This window comes from Triticum urartu, chromosome 6A (genome assembly GCF_056163025.1).
Source record: "Triticum urartu cultivar PI428250 chromosome 6A, HENAU_Tu73, whole genome shotgun sequence".
NCBI classification, from domain to species: Eukaryota; Viridiplantae; Streptophyta; class Magnoliopsida; order Poales; family Poaceae; genus Triticum; species Triticum urartu.
In genome coordinates this window covers 597,817,052-597,836,614 of record NC_141878.1, presented here as the reverse complement: position 1 = coordinate 597,836,614, position 19,563 = coordinate 597,817,052, and the positions used below count along the sequence as shown (strand labels likewise).

At 48.6% G+C, this 19,563-nt stretch overlaps 1 protein-coding gene and 1 pseudogene across 1 annotated transcript; one reads left to right on the top strand and one right to left on the bottom strand.

Moving 5' to 3' along the window:
- Positions 1-688: 688 nt before the first annotated feature.
- On the bottom strand, positions 689-4,632 carry LOC147967003 (protein FAR1-RELATED SEQUENCE 5-like; annotated as a pseudogene).
- Positions 4,633-12,542: 7,910 nt separating this feature from the next.
- LOC147967002 (uncharacterized) lies at positions 12,543-15,461 on the top strand. The gene has a single exon (XM_087531008.1). It carries the CDS (start codon positions 12,543-12,545, stop codon positions 15,459-15,461), a length of 2,919 nt encoding a protein of 972 aa, XP_087387134.1.
- The last annotated feature ends 4,102 nt before the right edge of the window (positions 15,462-19,563 follow it).

Here is a 19,563-nt window from a genome sequence, read left to right as displayed (position 1 = left end):
GTTGCAGAGTGGCGCATAAGTAGTTGCACAGTGGCACATAATGAGTTGCAGTAGAACACAAGCAGTTGCACAGTAGGACATAAGTAGTTGCACATTGTGCATTACCTTTATTTGGTTTTAATTTTATGTGACAATTTTTTTGCCCATTTTTTTGCAGTAATGAGTGTGGATTGTTCGCACTGCTTAACGCCATCGAGTGGAATGGTAGCCAATTGCCCAACTACGACCCCAAGGAAGTACTCAACATCAGGAAGAAGCTGACGTATGATTGGGTCACCAGCGTGCACAACACCGCCCCATGGAGGAAGTTGCTGAGATACGACAAGGAGTAGGTCAGTACTATTTTTTTTCTGCTCCATGGAGGAAGTTTCTGGTTTGTACAATTTTATTAAGTAGATTTTGTAGTTGCACACTGCTAGTAATTGCGTTTGCAACTCAATATCATCACTTTTGTTGATACATTAGGAGCACTGGATATACAATTGTTCAACAACTAAATATTTAACCAGTTGCCAACAAAGGCACAAATAGCAACTTTTTTTTACACAGTGCATGAACTAATTCAAGCAGCATAAATTAGATAAAGAGGAATCATAGATGCTGAATGTGTCCACTTGGTCCCAACATTGCTAAAAAAGACATCATTATTTTCCTTTTTTGTTCCAAAGTTACAAATGAGGAAATAGAATCACAGGAGCCTCTGTGGACACACACCAGCAGTGTGCTCTGTAGATTGGCACTGGCTGCATTTGTTTTTCTTCTTTGGGTGTAGCTCCAGCGCCAATTTGTACCGTCGACTCTTTGCCCTACCCTTTGTAGTAGACCTTGGAGGATCCCTGGGCACAAAATCATCAGAAGCTTGTGCAAGGGATGCAGCCTCCAACGGGGCAGTAGGACCGTCACGATCACCTGTGTAATAATCATATAAAAAGTTTAGTATTTTTGTTATTGTGCAACCAGCACTGATGTTCTGTGCAACCACACAGTACATTTTGTGCAACTAACTGGTTGCTGTGTGCAAGTTAAGTTGAAAAAAACACCTGCAGTAGCACGGCCTGTCATGGTACTTGGATTGTAGTCGCCTATGGGCAGAACATGAAAAACAAGTTAGATTTTTAGCTTGATCCTCAAACTAACACAGCGCACGCAACTAGGCAGCATGTTTCTGTTTAACTGGGCACTATGATATGTGCAACTAAAGTCACTCACCCTAGTTTTTGTTTTGGAGTCGGTGAAGGTACTAACCTGGGTTATGAGCCCCCGGAGTCCTGCCTGTAGGTCCATTGGGAGTAGCACAAAGGGCACTGCTAGTTGGGCCTGGCGGGGGAGGAGGTCTTTGAGGGTTGGCATCGCCTATAGGCAGAACAGGACAAACAAGTCAGTTGTGTTTATCTTTTTGATGCTCGAACTAACACAGCATGCGCAACTAGGTAGCCTGTTCAGTGCAACTGAGCACCATGATGTGTGCAATTGGAGTTACAGACCTAGTTTGATGGGGAGTTGGGGGAAGGTAATTACCTAGACGAGGAGCCCCCTGAGTGTTGCCTGTAGGGCCATTGGGAGGAGCATGCGGGGGAGGAGGTGGCGGAGGATGCCGTGTACAGCCAGGAGGGGGAGGAGGTCCTTGAGGGTTGACATCACATATATGCATAACTGGAAAAATAAGTTAGATGTGTTATCTTGATGCTTGAACTAACACAGCGTGCGCAACTAGGCAGTATGTTCTGTCCAAGTGGCTACCATGGTGTGTGCAACTGGGCACAATGATGTGTGCAACTGAAGTTACACACCTAGTTAGATCAGGAGTTGGGGCAGGTAATTACCTGGATGATGAGCCCCCTGATTGCTGCCTGGAGGTGGAGGAGGTCCTCGAGGGTTGCCATCATCTGATGGCCCCGTTGCAGCAGTCGGTTTTTTCTTTTTCTTGGACTTGTTCAGGTGGCCGATCTCGGTACGTGCTGCACGCATATGCTTGTATACAATAGCTTGTGCTGGATCAGAACCACTCGCAAACTTTGCTAGTTTCCGAAAATCGTATATCATGTTCCTCTCCCTTATCTGCTTCTTTGATTGAGGAGGAATTTCATCCGGTTGCTCATAACCAGTCCCTGGCGCACTAGGTACAGCAGTAGGTGTCCACCATCTTAGCAGGTACCTTTCCGGTATGACATCAACGCCAACATGGGTGAACACCTTGAGGATGTGACAACAGAGGATGCCGTCCTTGTCCATTTTACAACACTCACACAAATAGGAACCCTCCTCCACCCTTGCCTGCACCAAGTAGTTTCGAGAACCATATTTCGCAACAAATTCCTGGTTCGGTCTGAGCTCAAACGCATCAGCACCAACTTGGAATGCATTATAACGTCCAATCAGCTCAAACTCTTCTCTAAACTTGTGGTAAAGGTCTCTAGTATAGGTTTTGTAAGCTTGCTTCTCTATTGGGAAGTTGGACCACAACTCAATCTCAAGGTGTTGTGTCCTGTAATCATTGCAGCCTTCCTTGGCAAGGATGTGGTTATGTATTTTTTCATATTGCTTGACGAAGTTCAACATTGAGTTGTGTGGGTTCACATATCTTTTGAGGACGGTGTTGAACCCCTCACTACGCTGTGTAGACTGGAGGAAGGGAAAGAACCTGTGTTTGAAGTAGCACGGCACCCAAGTTGACCTGTATTCGTACAACTTCTCAAAGTGCGTGTGTGCCATAGCCTCATACTTCATCATTAACCCAGCCCAATTCTGCTCAAACTCGTCTATAGTGAAGCTGAAGTCAACACACTTGTTGAAATCATCAGAGAGTCCTGGATTCCGGCACAGCAACCAACCAACCTTTTCCTGAGCCTTTTTCATGATGTGCCATCGACAACAACGGTGCACGATGGTTGGAAAGATGCTCTGTATTGACTGCCTCATCGCACCATCCTGATCGGTGATGAAGTTGTCAGGAGGTTTGCCATCCATAGCCTCTAGGAATGCTCCAAAGACCCAATCAAAGCTCGATGCCAACTCCTGCCTCACAAACGCGCAACCCAGCATGAAAGATTGGCCATGTCGGTTTATTCCTATGAAGGGCGCGAACGGCATATTGTACAAGTTGGTCATGTAGGTGGTGTCAAACGATATGCAATCGTGGTACGCCTCCGCATAAGCTTTTCGAGCTAAGCCGTCCACCCAAAATATGTTGACAACTCTGTCCTCTTCATCATATTTCACCTTATAGAAGAAGTCTGGATCGGTTTTTTGTATATCCTTGAAGTGCGCAATTGTCTCAATCAGATCACCCTCCTTTGTGTCATCTCTACGGAAACTTGTACAAAGATTTGTTATTGCCTTTGGTCCGAACGGCACCATCATCTCAGATCCATAGAACTCTGCCATTACATGCATCATTCGTCCCGCATAATACAAAAACAAACAGTATATCCTTTTTTTAGTTGCACAAATGCGCACATCCAGCTGCACAGTAATAGGACACGTGTTGGCACAGAAGATAATCACAGGAAATGGACACCTAGCTGCACCTTTTTAAAAACACTTTGCAGTTTTTGCATACAGGACATTGTGTATTTGCACAGTAAAGACAATCTAGTTGCACAAGAAGCACCCAAAGTGATATATAAAAAGCATGGGAAGTTGGACAGCAGTTGCATAGTTAAGCCATTTCAGTTGCACAGTAGTACCATAACAGTTGCACACTGGACTGCCTAGAGGGAAACTTAATTCTTCAAGGGATATAGAAAAACACCACACCTGTAGTCAAGTTGCAGTTATACAAGATGCGCAGAAACTCCTTTTCATCAGGTGAGATGCCTTGGTGGGATCTCAAGTATTTGGACAATGAAGGTTCGTTCACGAGCGAATGATTGTGGTCACGAACAAAGTGCGTCACCTCCCATCGCCCATCTATCAGCTTCACCAACATTTTCGCCTTGCATTCAGTCTGCTTTATTGTCTCGCGTTTGCGCTTCTTCTTCTTCTTACTAGTACCAGCCTCCTCTTCAGCAAATATTGGAGGTTCTTATTCCATCTCCTCATCACTGTTAACAGATGTTGGATCTGGAATAGGGTCCAGGTAAGGAGGAGCCTCAGCTCCTCCATCATCAGCTTTGGGCTTCTTGAACTTGTTGCAGCAAAACTGTTGTTTTATCAATTCATTGGTGCGGTGTGTCCGTCTAGAGGTGTTCATCTTGATAGAGAAACCCATCCGTAGTGCGTAACTGTTGTAGTGATCCTTAGCAATTTGAAGGCTGTCAAACCTCATGCCAACATAGGGTTCCATAGGTTGAGAACCAGCCTCATCCTCTCCTTCTTCTACTTGCACAGCTCCGTCAACAGCCCGAGCTCCTAGCTCAGTCCTGGTTGGACCAGGAACATTTGCCTCGGTTCCTGTTTCATCAAGAGTATGGCTCTCTGACTGCAAAGACACCACTACAGGGGCACCACGGGCTGATGACTGGCCTGCCACATTGTCATGGCCCGTAGGGTTACCATCACGACTTGCCTGCGTGTAGTAAACAGATCGACCATTTTCTGTCCAGTTTCCTTGTTGTATGCTGGGTTGCTGCTGATCCATATCATGAGGAAGCTCATTGAGATCTGGAGGCAACTCATTGAGATCAAGCATTTTTTCCCTTTATTTTTGGATGCTGCCACACACTCCCTGCACATATAAAAAAAGAAGAAATTGATGTCATCAGTTGGTAACCATAGAAAAACTGTGTTTCAAACAACCTAAAAGCAACATGACCATAGCATAATCTTTTATTATAACAGTTATGAATTTTTTTGTTTGCACAGAGTTGTTATGTTAGTTGCACAGTTTGCAGTAAATAACTGGCAAGAGCATGACTTCTTTTTGCTACAGAGTTTTTCTTACCTTTTCCCTTTTTGTTTTGTTGCAATGATCTGTAGGTTTCCGTTTCGCAAGGAGCTCTTTTCAGATTTTTCTGCACATAATTGGATGCTACATTTGAGAAGGGAAATCCAGGTGAAAGAAGAAAGAAGAATTGGAGGACAGATTATAGTTAATATGGTTCTAGATCTGGTATATTTGAACATATTAATATGGTTTGCAATAGGTGTGGGACCAGAATATATGCGTGGGACAAGATTACGTGTGTGAATATGTTAATATGGTTTGTGGCTTCATTAGCCATGGACAAAAGTTCCTATGTTTTTCCTGTTGCACTACAAATTTCTGGTTTTCGCTAGAATAGACGTCTCAATTTCCAGGATTTCCACTTGGCCAGCATACATATTCAGTTGGACATTCAATGCTTTTAGTTGGCTAGAATAGATGTCTCAGCTGGCCAGGTTGCATTTTTTTCAGTTTGTGGCCAACATGCATGTTCAGTTGGACAGTTAATGCATTCAGTTGGCTAGAATAGATGTCTTAGTTGCCTAGAATATATGTCTTAGTTGGTCATCAGTTTTTGGCCAACATGCATGTTTAGTTGGCCAGAAAACATGTTTTTTATTTCCACATATACTACATTTTTTCCAAAGTGTTCACTCAGAAACATGTATTGCCAAATATATGTTTAGTTGGCAGGATACATGTTTAGTTGGCCAGGATACATGTTCAGTTGGCTGGGATGCATGTTCAGTTGCACATTTATGAATTTTTCGTTGCACATGTTCAACAAAGCATTGGGCAGTCAATTTTTTGTTCATTTTGCAAACAATAACTAGAAGTTGGCTTTAATCATGTTTTAATTGGCCAGAGAACTCGTTTTTAGTTGGCTTGTTTTAACACATCCAGGTGGTAGTTTTTGGCATGTTTAACACATCCAGCATGTTTAACATCTCCTGTCCTTAACATCTGGTGTGATGTGCCAGATTCACCTCTTTTTTGAAGCAGATTCTCTATGGATCCATGGAGAAGGGGGAAGTGAAGTGGAGAGGGGGCTTACCTGCTCGATCTTACTGCCTGGTATGGCTCTGACCACCCTGCCCTTTAGATCTGGAAGCAGCTCCTTCTACTTTGGGGCTCCCATGGCGGCTGTGTAGGAGAAGGAAGAAGGGCTGGAGGCGATTGCGTTTGGATCTGTTTCTGGCGTGCAGAAGAAGAAGAAGGCAGCGTCGGTGGGGCTGAGGCGTGGGGGCGAGTGATGGCGTGGATTCTGCAACCTGGGCAGATCCTCCTTCTTTCGCAAGGAAGAAGAAGATAGCCAGGGCGCAGTTTGGCGAGGAGGGTGCACGTGATCCCGCGGGGCATGGTTTGGCGAGGAGGGTGCACGTGATCCCGCGGCCAGCTGGCGGGCGGGGCAGTTGCCTTTTTCGCTTCGACGGGCGGGGACCAGGTGGACCACGTGGGCGAGCGGGGGACTGTTTCCTCTTTCGCTCGAGGGGGGACCAGGTGGTTTCCTTTTTCGGGTGGCCGCTGGCTAGCGATCCCAGGGCGGCCGGCCGCCCACTAGACGCGTCCCATATAAATTGCCCCTTGGGGCGAGTCGACGATACAATTAGCACTGGGGGCGGTTTTGCGCCCAATCGTCGTCCCCAGGCGACGAAATTGACCCATTTTTCGGCCTACTTTCGGCGAATAAAGGGCCTATATGGGCGAGAATAGGCCCATATTCGGCGTGGTTCGCCGTGGCTCGGCGTTGAATTATGAATATAAATATTTTTTATCACATAGTTCATCACAGAAAAATTAAATAGTTCAACAAAATAGTACAACAACAAATAGTTCAGTACAAATTATATAGTTCAACAAACAAAAACTCATATTTCATCACACGTCGCGCCCGTCATCGCCCTTGAGCCTCCATAGGTGCTACACCAGATCATACTGCAGCTGATGATGCACCTGTGGGTCTCAGATCTCCTGATGCATACTGAGGTAGACAGTCCAGGTTGTCGGTAGTTGATGATCAACTTCGACTAGAGGGCCTTGTCTGTAGTATGGTTCAGTGTCAAACACGAGGTCTTCTTGCTCGCTTTCGATGATCGTGTTGTGCAAGATGACACATTAAGTCATGATCTCCCACATTTGATCTTTCGACCAGGTCTGAGCGGGGTACCGGACAACAGAAAATCGAGATTGGAGCACACCAAATGCCCGCTCGACATCCTTCCTGCAAGCCTCCTGAATCTTCGCAAACCAGGCTTTCTTGCCTCCTGCCACAAGGTTTGAGATGGCCTTCACAAATGTCGACCATCTCGGTTAGATGCCATCAGCTAGATAGTACCCCTTGTTGTAGTGCCGCCCATTGATCTCGAAGTTCACCGGAGGAGAATGACCTTCAACAAGCTTGGCAAAGACAGGAGAGCACTGCAGCACGTTGATGTCATTGTGAGTTCCTGGCATACCAAAAAAGGAGTGTCAAATCCAGAGGTCCTGTGTGGCCACCGCCTCAAGTACCATACTGCAACCCCCTTTGGCGCCTTTGTACATCCCCTGCCAAGCAAATGGGCAATTCTTCCATTTCCAATGCGTAAAGTTGATGCTTCCAAGCATCCCAGGAAATCCTCTTACTGTATTCTGTGCTAGGATCCGAGCAGTGTCTTTCGCATTGGGTGTTCTCAAGTATTGCGGTCCAAACACTGCCACCACTGCCCGACAGAACTTGTAGAAACACTCTATGCTGGTGGACTCGGCCATGCGCCCATAGTCGTCGATTGAATCACCGGGAGCTCCGTATGCAAGCATCCTCATCGCTGTCGTGCACTTCTGGATCGAGGTGAATCCAAGTTTGCCGGTGCAATCCATCTTGCACTTGAAGTAGTTGTCGAACTCCCGGATGGAATTCACAATCCTAAGGAAGAGCTTTCGGCTCATCCGATAATGGCGCCGAAATGTTTTGTCGCTGTGAAGTGGAGCATCGGCGAAGTAGTTGGAGTAGAGCATGCAGTAGCCTTCGAGACGATGTCGGTTCTTTGCTTTCACCCGTCCCGGTGCCGAGCCACCTTGCCGCGGCTTTTCATTGCTCGCCAGCAGCTGGGTGAGGGCGGCGAGCACCATGAGATGCTCTTCTTCCTGGACGTCGGCCTTGGCGTCCTCCTCCAGCAGCGCGGCGAGGGCTTCCTCGTCATCCGAGTCCATCACCGAGGCAGGCAAATCACCGAACACCTTGCACCCGGTGGGCGTGCACCCGCCGCTAAACTGCCCCTCCGCGGCCGGAAATGGCCAGCTGCTGTTGGAGGGGCTGCCGCCGCGAACCTCTGCTATTTTTCCGGTGGGGAATGGCTATCTAGCAGTGAAGGGCGCCGGGCGGCGCCGGGATATAGCTAGTGGCGGCCGAGGGCGCGGGGGGTGGAAGGCGAGTCGGGGAAGAAAATCTTGACTTTTCACCTGACGGTGTGGGCCAGCCGCGCTTTTCCCTTGCGCCGGAGCCCCCGATCGCCCCCTGTCGGTGTTAAAACCGATGGATCTCAGGTAGGGGGTCCCGAGCTGTGCGTCTAGGATGGATGGTAACAGGAGGCAAGGGACACGAAGTTTTACCCAGGTTCGAGCCCTCTTGATGGAGGTAAAACCCTACGTCCTTCTTGATTAATATTGATGATATGGGTAGTACAAGAGTAGATCTACCACGAGATCGGAGAGGCTAAACCCTAGAAGCTAGCCTATGGTATGATTGTTGTTCTGTATCTTGTCCTACAGACTAAAACCCTCCGGTTTATATAGACACTGAAGAGGGTTAGGGTTACACAAAGTCGGTTACAATGGTAGCAGATCTACATATCCGTATTGCCAAGCTTGCCTTCCACGCCAAGGAAAGTCCCTTCCGGACACGGGACGAAGTCTTCAATCTTGTATCTTCATAGTCCAGGAGTCCAGCTGAAGGTATAGTCCGGCCATCCGGACACCCCCTAATCCAGGACTCCCTCAGTAGCCCCTGAACCAGGCTTCAATGACGACGAGTCCGGCGCGTAGATTGTCTTCGGCATTGCAAGGCGGGTTCCTCCTCCAAGTACTTCATAGAAGATTTTGAACACAAAGATAGTGTCCGGCTCTGCAAAATAAGTTTCCACATATTGCCATAGAGAGAATAATATTTACACAAATCTAATCTGCTGACGTATTCCGTAGTGTGACATTGCACGACGGCCAAGCCTTTATTCGAATCGTTTCATTGTCCCACCTCAGCGTGTCATGCGAGGCGGTTTCCTTGGCACGTCTCGTCGAAGCAGAGATCGTGTCCCCTTATTCCGGGATTCTCATCAATACGGACGTGGGTAACCCAACCGTGCCATTGATTACGGCGCTTGGAGATAAGCGAGTTTTACCAGGCTGGTGGGACACGTAGCTACGTCCACCCATATAAGGGGATAAGGATCCACCTTTTCACCTACGCCTTCTTCCTCCTCTGCCTATCCATTATCGCGCACTCGAGCTCCAGCGCCCAAATCCGCACTCCCCACCTCAACCTTCTCCAGCCATGTCCGGAGCAGGAGGCAAGTGGATGGTCTCCTCCGTTACGGAGGGATACATCAAAAAACTGAGGAAGGCCGGATACTTATCTAACGACATCGCATACCGGCTTCCCGAAGAGGGGCAGCTCCTCCCGACCCCAAGGCCCCATGAGAGGGTAGTGTTCCTTCCCCACTTCCTCCGCGGACTGGGCTTTCCTATCCACCCATCCGTCCGGGGACTCATGTTCTACTATGGCCTGGATTTCCATGATCTGGCCCCGAACTTCATCCTCAACATCTCGGCGTTTATCATCGTGTGCGAGGCTTTCCTCTGCATCCGCCCCCATTTCGGCCTATGGCTCAAGACTTTCAATGTCAAGTCGAAGGTGGTGCGCGGCAACCAGGCGGAGTGTGGAGGCGCCATGGTGGGCAAGATGCCCAACGTCTTATGGCTCGAGGGCTCCTTTGTGGAGACCCTGAAGGGGTGGCAATCGGGGTGGTTTTACATCACCGAGCCGCGCGACCCTGAGTGGGTCGCAACCCCCGAGTTCCGGTCCGGACCCCCAACGCGGCTCACGTCCTGGAAAGAGATGGGCCTGTCGTGGGGCAGCAAAGGAGAGGTGATTGGACTGCAAACATGCGTCCAAACCCTGGTAGACAAGCAGCTCAAGCTTGTCAATGTAGTTCAGGTTATGCTCATCCGCCGGATCCTCCCATGTCAACAACGGGCCTTCAATCTGTGGGAGTTCAACCCGGCGCAACACCGAACTCTGAGCAGGCTCTTTGACACGACATACGAAGATGCCTGGAAGGTGCTTTTCAAGGGCGCCGAGGCCCCCGCATCCGCTACCGAGGATCGCGGATCCAGCGCGCAGCGTCACGCTAGCACGGTAAGTTGTTTGTACCTTTTACAGGGTATTAGTTTTTCATAGTTTAACTCTATGCGGGATTTAAGCTCCCTTACCTTTGACAGGTTTGGCAGGCGAAGTCCGGACAGATCGACTGTCCGGCTCCTTTGCCCGAAGACCCAGCCGATGCCCGCTTGGCGAAGCTGCTGGAGTACTGCCTGTAGGGCATCCCAAAGAGCACGGCGAGCACGAGGTCGGCAATAGTAAGGGCCACAAGCGTGACAAATGTCACGACGCACACCCAGTAGTAGATGTCTGACGTGATTTCGGCCATTGATCTGCTATGCTTGAAATTGTTGGAATCAGTTTCACGGCTAATTTTCTGTTTTGGTGGGACGAATGACGTCTTCTTCCGTTGTTGTTCGGCCTCGCGGGCAGCCGTCGCTGATAGCGATGGGTTCTCGGGATCGGTGGACGGCCACACATGCATGGTGTCCAACCCCGGCAGGTATCCCGCCATGATCGCCCACTCGCTGGTGTATCTCCCCACCATGGCATCGCTGCCGCCATCTCTCCTTGACACCTCCCGTCAACGCCAAGGCGGGGCCCGCCGCCTCCACTGCCCTCGACGGCATAGTCCGCCCCCTCCTCTCCGTGCACCGTAGAAGGAATCACGGTACTAATTTAATCAAATGATGATAAACGTGTTTGTGTTTGCCGTTGACTTTTGCAGAATATTTCAGTGTACACGATCATCCATGCAATATCTGATTATAGAGTAGCCCGAATCATGTTAGCAATTTCCACCTTTTATGATTTTGAAATCTGGTAAATGGACGTCAAAACTGCATTCCTTAACGGATTTTTTAAAGAAGGGTTGTATATGACGCAACCTTTTATCGATCCTAAAGTTGCTAACAAAGTGTGCAAGCTCCAGCGATCCATCTATGGACTGTTCTTAGATTAAACACATTAGTAAGCTGAGCAACATGATGAACTGAAAAACAAAATTAGACCAGCAAGGCATCAACACATTTATCATGAGAACTCAAAACTAATTAGCCAAAACAAAAGATTAACTGAAAATGAAATTACACCAGCAACACCGTCTATCACACTACTATCTTCATCATTAGGAGCACATTCCTGCTAGTTTAATCTACTCACTCTTAACTCTTTACGTCGGTGCAAAGGTGGAACGCGTCGCACACAGTTGCTAGGTCATTGGCGGCAGCTCCGACCCGCCTACCCCCGCACGACGCGACTAGCTCGTCGTCATCGTCCACGCCACCGGACTGCCTGATGGTGACTTGGAACACCAGCAACCCTTGTCGCATGTCTTCCGCGAGGCTGTCCAGCACGACGCCTGGCACATGCACCCCAGTTCCCCTCGTGACAATCCGCTGGTCCGCCGTCTCCTTCGGCCCGACGCAGAGCCTCTGCTGCACCGTCGGGCTAGCGGCGAGCTTGACACAGCGGTAGGCCACCTCCAGGTACATGCCAGGCGCAATGCACGCATGGGCAAGAACACTGCCGGAGTAGACGCAGAGGGTAAGGTTGAAAGCCGGATTCAGCTCTGGCAGCCGGAGGTCTGTTACCGGATCGAGGCCGGAGACGGAGTCGATGCTGACGGAGTAGCGCACGTCAGGGTCCTCGAGCCCCGAGACGATGAAGCCGCTGATGATGGCCAGAATCGCGAGGATGCACAGTAAGGAGCAGCAGCAGCGGCAGCAGTGTGGCATGGTTTCGACCATCGATCTGATACAACTGGAATCGGTGCCGTGTCATCGCCCCTACTCTGTCAGGCGAGACAGAGTCGAGTACTCAGCGATCACAGAAGGCGGCAAGCAACGGTGGCTGTGGCTGAGTGGAATTCGAGTTGTGGACTGGGTCATGTATTGGGCCATGGGCCACGTGAGTGTAGTGGTAATGTGTGTGGGTCTGGAGCATTATATAAGCTCACCTCACTGTAGGAGTACATCATCGATTGAGATATATATATATATCAAAACAAGAAATATTCTATTTCCCCTTCCTTTCGTGTCCTGTTCTCCTCCCCCCTGAGCTTCTTCTTCCCCAAGCCGCTACCTGCTCCCCCGTTCCCAAATCCTAGGGTTTACCCCAAGGCAAGGACACGACAGTTGGTATCAGATTGCCTTGTCGATCCGTTGTTCCCCGCTTCCTCGAGATCGGACCGTAACATCGACCGATCGGTTGTGCGGCCGCTCCGGTGGCCGCTTGTAAATCCGAGATCGGCGTTGGTCTGGTTCAGAGAGGGTGACGACGGCTCCGTTCAAGCCAAGCGCGCAGACGAGATACTTGGTGGAGGCCATGTCGACGTTTGAGGAATGCGTGCTTCAGGAGCTGACAGCCCTCAAGGCGATGGGGGAGAAGGTGTCGCGCATCGAGGAGATCAGCGCACGGCTCGACGACCTCGACGTGAAATTCTCCGAGCAGGCACAGCGCCTGGATCAGGTACAAACCAAGGTGGACCTCTCGGTCACTTCAATTGGGGAGATCCATCAGGAGCAGGTTCATGTGGCGCGAGTGATCAAGGAGTCTCACAGCACACAGAACGCGGATCTGGATCGGCTGGCGCAACCTGGGTGTTTGGCCGCGTCTCCGACGGCCGCTCAAGCAGGGTCGTGCGCTCCAATTCCACCGCCAATTCGACGACCATTCGACCCGGGCAGAGCACCTCCTTCTCCACGCCCTCCTGATGAGCAGAGTTCCAAGCGGCCGTGGATGCCCAAAATGGAATTTCCCCGTTTCGATGGAGATGGGGTGCGCATGTGGCTGGACAATTGTGAGGTCTATTTCCAGCTCTATCAGATCCGGGACGGATTCAAGCTTATGTCAGCCTCTCTGCATCTGCAAGGCAATGCGGCCCACTGGTATCAGGCGTGCAAGCATACTGACGCTTGTGCAGATTGGCCACGCTTCAGAAAGGCAATTATGCAGGAATTTGATGTTAACGTCCACCGCAATTGCCTCCGTGAGTTACTGCTACTAAGACAGGAAGATACAGTGCAGCAGTACCGTACGTTGTTTAATCAGTTGGTCTATCAAGTGAAACTGTATGATGCAGCTGTTAGTGAAACTATGCTGGTCACCCAATTCATGCTAGGACTGAAGGAAGAAATCCGGTCTGCCGTGGAGTTGCAGTTACCCTCCACTGTCTTAATGGCAGCAGAATATGCGATGGTACAGGAGGCAGTATTGGAACGCCAAAAACTTCAGACAAGCAAAGTTCAGAAGCAGTTCAGCAACACCAAATACTCTGCACCTCGACAGGACCAAGCTTCTCGACCTCAGTTTGCTGCAGGAGAGTTGTGGCGTGCAAAACAACTGAAGGAATTCAGGAGAGCAAATGGATTGTGTTACAGTTGTGGGGAGAAATACGCCCAAGGCCATGTTTGTGCCAATAAACCACCTCTACAACTCAAGGCACTGCAAGCGCAAGAAATTGAGGGGCAGTTATCCGATGAAATCCTCAATGCCATTTCTGCTGAAGAAGCTGTAGAGGAAGTAGCAGCTTACTTGTCTGTTAATGCTATAGCTGGTTCTGAGAATCCAAAAACCATCAGACTTAGAGCCCTAGTGGAAAACAAAGTAATGTTGCTGTTAGTAGATTCTGGCAGTTCTCATACATTCATTGACAGGCAACTAGCAGACAAGTTGAAACACAAAGCAACTGCTCTCAATAAACCTTTACAAGTTAAAGTGGCCAACGGAGAACAATTGCAATGTGACACTGAGATGTCAGGTCTGCAATGGTGGATCAGTGGGCACACCTTCACTTCAGACATGAAAGTACTGGACCTTGGTGGCTATGATGCAATCTTAGGAATGGACTGGCTGGCTAAGTGGGGAGCCATGACTTGCCACTGGGAAGAAAAATGGCTACAGTTTGAGAAACAAGGGCAACAGATCAAGTTACAAGGGGTGGTGGAGAAACAACAAACTGAAATTAAACCCATCTCCATGGAACAAATGCTCAAATGGCAAAAAGGGAACGACATATGGGCTACTGCAGTGTTGTCACCAGCATTACACACTGAAAAATCAGAGCTACCAGAGTGCATTCATAAAACCCTAGCTGACTTTGCTGATGTATTTGATGACCCTCAACAACTACCACCCCACAGGGCATTTGATCATGCCATCTCTCTGCTTCCTGATAGTGCACCAGTTAATGTCAGACCCTATAGATATAATCCTCAACAAAAGGATGAGATTGAAAGACAAATCAATGAGATGTTAGCTTCTGGTTTAATTAAACCAAGTATGTCACCCTTTGCTTCTCCTGTTCTCCTAGTGAGAAAAAAAGATGGAACATGGCGATTCTGTGTGGACTACGGAAGGCTGAATGCATTAACAGTGAAAAACAAGTTTCCTATGCCCGTGGTTGATGAATTGCTGGATGAGCTGGCTGGGGCAAAATGGTTTTCCAAATTGGACCTAAGATCTGGCTACCATCAGATCAGAATGGTGAAGTCAGATGAGGAGAAGACTACATTTAAAACACATCATGGGCAATATCAGTTCAGAGTGATGCCTTTTGGTCTGACAAATGCTCCTGCCACATTTCAGTGTCTGATGAATCTCATTTTTGGCAAGTATGCAAGGAAATTCGTACTGATTTTCATGGACGATATTTTAATATTTAGTGAAACACTGGAAGATCATGTGGAACATTTGAGACAAGTCTTACAAACTTTAAGAACAAATCAGCTTTATGCAAAGATGAGCAAGTGTTGCTTTGCAACTCAGGAAATCAGCTACTTGGGACATGTGATTTCTGACAAGGGTGTGGCCACAGATCCTGAGAAGACTAAAGCCATGGAACAATGGCCTCAGCCTACTTCCTTTACTGAATTGAGGGGGTTTCTGGGGTTAACTAGCTACTACAGGAAGTTTGTTCCCCAGTATGGCATTCTAGCCAAACCTCTGACATCCCTCTTGCAGTTAAAGAATTTCCTTTGGACACCTACAGCTCAACTGGCCTTTGAAAAGCTCAAAACAGCTATGTCTTCCACACCCGTACTAGCACTACCTGACTTCTCTAAATCATTTGCAGTAGAAACAGATGCCTGTGACACTGGAATTGGTGTTGTCCTCACTCAGGAAGGCCACCCAGTGGCATACTACAGCAAAGCTCTAGAAGTCAACAACCAGAAGCTCCCAACTTATGAGAAAGAATTCATGGCAGTAATGATGGCAGTGGATAATGAAGAAAATATGCCCTAGATGCAATAATAAAGTTATTATTTATTTCCTTATAATCATGATAAATGTTTATTATTCATGCTAGACTTGTATTAACCGGAAACATAATACATGTGTGAATACATAGACAAACAAAGTGTCACTAGTATACCTCTACTTGACTAGCTCGTTAATCAAAGATGGTTATGTTTCCTAACCATGAACAATGAGTTGTTATTTGATTAACGAGGTCACATCATTAGTTGAATGATCTGATTGACATGACCCATTCCATTAGCTTAGCACCCGATCGTTTAGTATGTTGCTATTGCTTTCTTCATGACTTATACATGTTCCTATAACTATGAGATTATGCAACTCCCGTTTACCGGAGGAACACTTTGGGTACTACCAAACGTCACAACGTAACTGGGTGATTATAAAGGAGTACTACAGGTGTCTACAAAGGTACATGTTGGGTTGGCGTATTTCGAGATTAGGTTTTGTCACTCTGATTGTCGGAGAGGTATCTCTGGGCCCTCTCGGTAATGCACATCACATAAGCCTTGCAAGCATTGCAACTAATGAGTTAGTTGCGGGATGATGTATTATAGAACGAGTAAAGAGACTTGCCGGTAACGAGATTGAACTAGGTATTGGATACCGACGATCGAATCTCGGGCAAGTAACATACCGATGACAAAGGGAACAACGTATGTTGTTATGCGGTCTGACCGATAAAGATCTTCGTAGAATATGTAGGAGCCAATATGGGCATCCAGGTCCCGCTATTGGTTATTGACCGGAGACATGTCTCGGTCATGTCTACATTGTTCTCGAACCCGTAGGGTCCGCACGCTTAAGGTTACGATGACAATTATATTATGAGTTTATGCATTTTGATGTACCGAAGTTAGTTTGGAGTCCCGGATGTGATCACAGACATGACGAGGAGTCTCTAAATGGTCGAGACATAAAGATTGATATATTGGAAGCCTATGTTTGGATATCGGAAGTGTTCCGGGTGAAATCGGGATTTTACCGGAGTACCGGGAGGTTACCGGAACCCCCCCGGGAACCATATGGGCCTTAGTGGGCTTTAGTGGAAAGGAGAAAGGGGCAGCCCAAGGTGGGCTGCGCGCCTCCCCCCTCCCCTAGTCCTATTAGGACTAGGAGAGGTGGCCGGCCCCCCTCTCTCTCCCCCCCGAGGAATCCTATTCCAACTAGGATTGGGGGGGGGGGATCCTACTCCCGGAGGGAGTAGGACTCTCCTGGCGCGCCCCTTGTGGCCGGCCAGCCTCCCCCCTTTGGTCCTTTATATACTGAGGTAGAGGCACCCTAGAACACACAAGTTGATCCACGTGATCTATTCCTTAGCCGTGTGCGGTGCCCCCAGCCACCATAGTCCTCGATAATACTGTAGCGGAGTTTAGGCGAAGCCCTGCTGCTGTAGTACATCAAGATCGTCACCACGCCGTCGTGCTGACGGAACTCTACCCCGACACTTTGCTGGATCGGAGTCCGGGGATCGTCATCGAGCTGAACGTGTGCTCGAACTCGGAGGTGCCGTAGTTTCGGTGCTTGATCGGTTGGATCGTGAAGACGTACGACTACTTACTCTACGTTGTGTCATCGCTTCCGCAGTCGGTCTGCGTGGGTACGTAGACAGTACTCTCCCCTCTCGTTGCTATGCATCACATGATCTTGCGTGTGCGAGGGAAATTTTTTGAAATTACTACGAAACCCTTTAGTGGCATCCATGTTGGGGAATGTTGCAGAAAACAAACATTTTCCTACGGCTTCACCATGATCCATCTATGAGTTCATCTAGCAACGAGTGATCGGATGCATCTACATACCTTTGTAGATCGCGAGCGGAAGCGTTCAAAGAACGGGGATGAGGTAGTCGAACACGACGTGATCCAAATCACCGAAGATCCTAGCTCCGAACGGACGGTACCTCCGCGTTCAACACACGTACGGTCAGCGTAACGTCTCCTTCTTCTTGATCTAGCAAGGGGAAAGGAGAAGTTGATGAAGATCCAACAGCACGACGGCGTGGTGGTGGATGCAGGGCGTCACAGTAGCAGGGCTTCGCCTATACTACGAGAGAGAGATGTAACAGGGGAGAGGGAGGCGCCAAAGGTTGAGGTCTGATGTCCTCCATCTCCCCCACTATATATAGGGGTGTCTAGGGGGGGAAGCCGGCCCTAGGAGATCCAATCTCCTAGGGGGGCGGCGGCCAAGGGGTGGGGGGCTTGCCCCCCAAGCAAGGGGGCGCCCCCTTTTAGGGTTTCCCCCAAACCCTAGGCGCATGGGCCCTTTTGGGGCTGGTGCCCTTGGCCCATATAGGCCAAGGCGCACCCCCTACAGCCCATGTGGACCCCGGGGCAGGTGGCCCCACCCGGTGGACCCCCGGGACCCTTCCGGTGGTCCCGGTACAATACCGGTGACCCCGAAACTTGTCCCGATGGCCGAAATAGCACTTCCTATATATAATTCTTTACCTCCGGACCATTCCGGAACTCCTCGTGACATCCGGGATCTCATCCGGGACTCCGAACAACATTCGGGTTACTGCATATACATATCTTCACAACCCTAGCGTCACCGAACCTTAAGTGTGTAGACCCTACGGGTTCGGGAGACAGGCAGACATGACCGAGACGACTCTCCGGTCAATAACCAACAGCGGGATCTGGATACTCATGTTGGCTCCCACATGCTCCACGATGATCTCATCGGATGAACCACGATGTCGAGGATTCAAGCAACCCCGTATGCAATTCCCTTTGTCAATCGATATGTTACTTGCCCGAGATTCGATCGTCGGTATCCCAATACCTCGTTCAATCTCGTTACCGGCAAGTCACTTTACTCGTACCGTAATGCATGATCCCGTGACCAGACACTTGGTTACTTTGAGCTCATTATGATGATGCATTACTGAGTGGGCCCAGTGATACCTCTCCGTCATACGGAGTGACAAATCCCAGTCTTGATCCGTGTCAACCCAACAGATACTTTCGAAGATACCCGTAGTCTACCTTTATAGTCACCCAGTTACGTTGTGATGTTTGGTATACCCAAAGCACTCCTACGGTATCCGGGAGTTACACGATCTCATGGTCTAAGGAAAAGATACTTGACATTGGAAAAACTCTAGCAAACGAACTATACGATCTTTATGCTATGTTTAGGATTGGGTCTTGTCCATCACATCATTCTCCTAATGATGTGATCTCGTTATCAATGACATCCAATGTCCATAGTTAGGAAACCATGACTATCTGTTGATCAACGAGCTAGTCAACTAGAGGCTTACTAGGGACATGTTGGTGTCTGTTATTCACACATGTATTACGATTTCCGGATAACACAATTATAGCATGAATAAAGACAATTATCATGAACAAGGAAATATAATAATAATGCTTTTATTATTGCCTCCAGGGCATATTTCCAACAGTCTCCCACTTGCACTAGAGTCAATAATCTAGTTACCTTGTGATGAATCGAACACCCATGGAATTCTGGTGTTGATCATGTTTTGACCTAGGGAGAGGTTTAGTCAACGGATCTGCTACATTCAGGTCCGTATGTACTTTACAAATCTCTATGTCTCCATCTTGAACATTTTCACGAATGGAGTTGAAGCGACGCTTGATGTGCCTTGTCTTCTTGTGAAACCTGGGCTCCTTGGCAAGTGCAATAGCTCCAGTGTTGTCACAAAATAGTTTGATTGGCCCCGACGCATTGGGTATGACTCCTAGGTCGGTGATGAACTCCTTCACCCATATTGCTTCATGTGCTGCCTCCGAGGCTGCCATGTACTCTGCTTCACATGTAGATCCCGCCACGACGCTCTGCTTGCAACTGAACCAGCTTACTGCCCCACCATTCAAAATATACACGTATCCGGTTTGTGACTTAGAGTCATCCAGATCTGTGTCGAAGCTAGCGTCGACGTAACCCTTTACGACGAGCTCTTCGTCACCTCCATAAACGAGAAACATTTCCTTAGTCCTTTTCAGGTACTTCAGGATATTCTTGACCGCTGTCCAGTGTTCCTTGCCGGGATTACTTTGGTACCTTCCTACCAAACTTATGGCAAGGTTTACATCAGGTCTGGTACACAGCATGG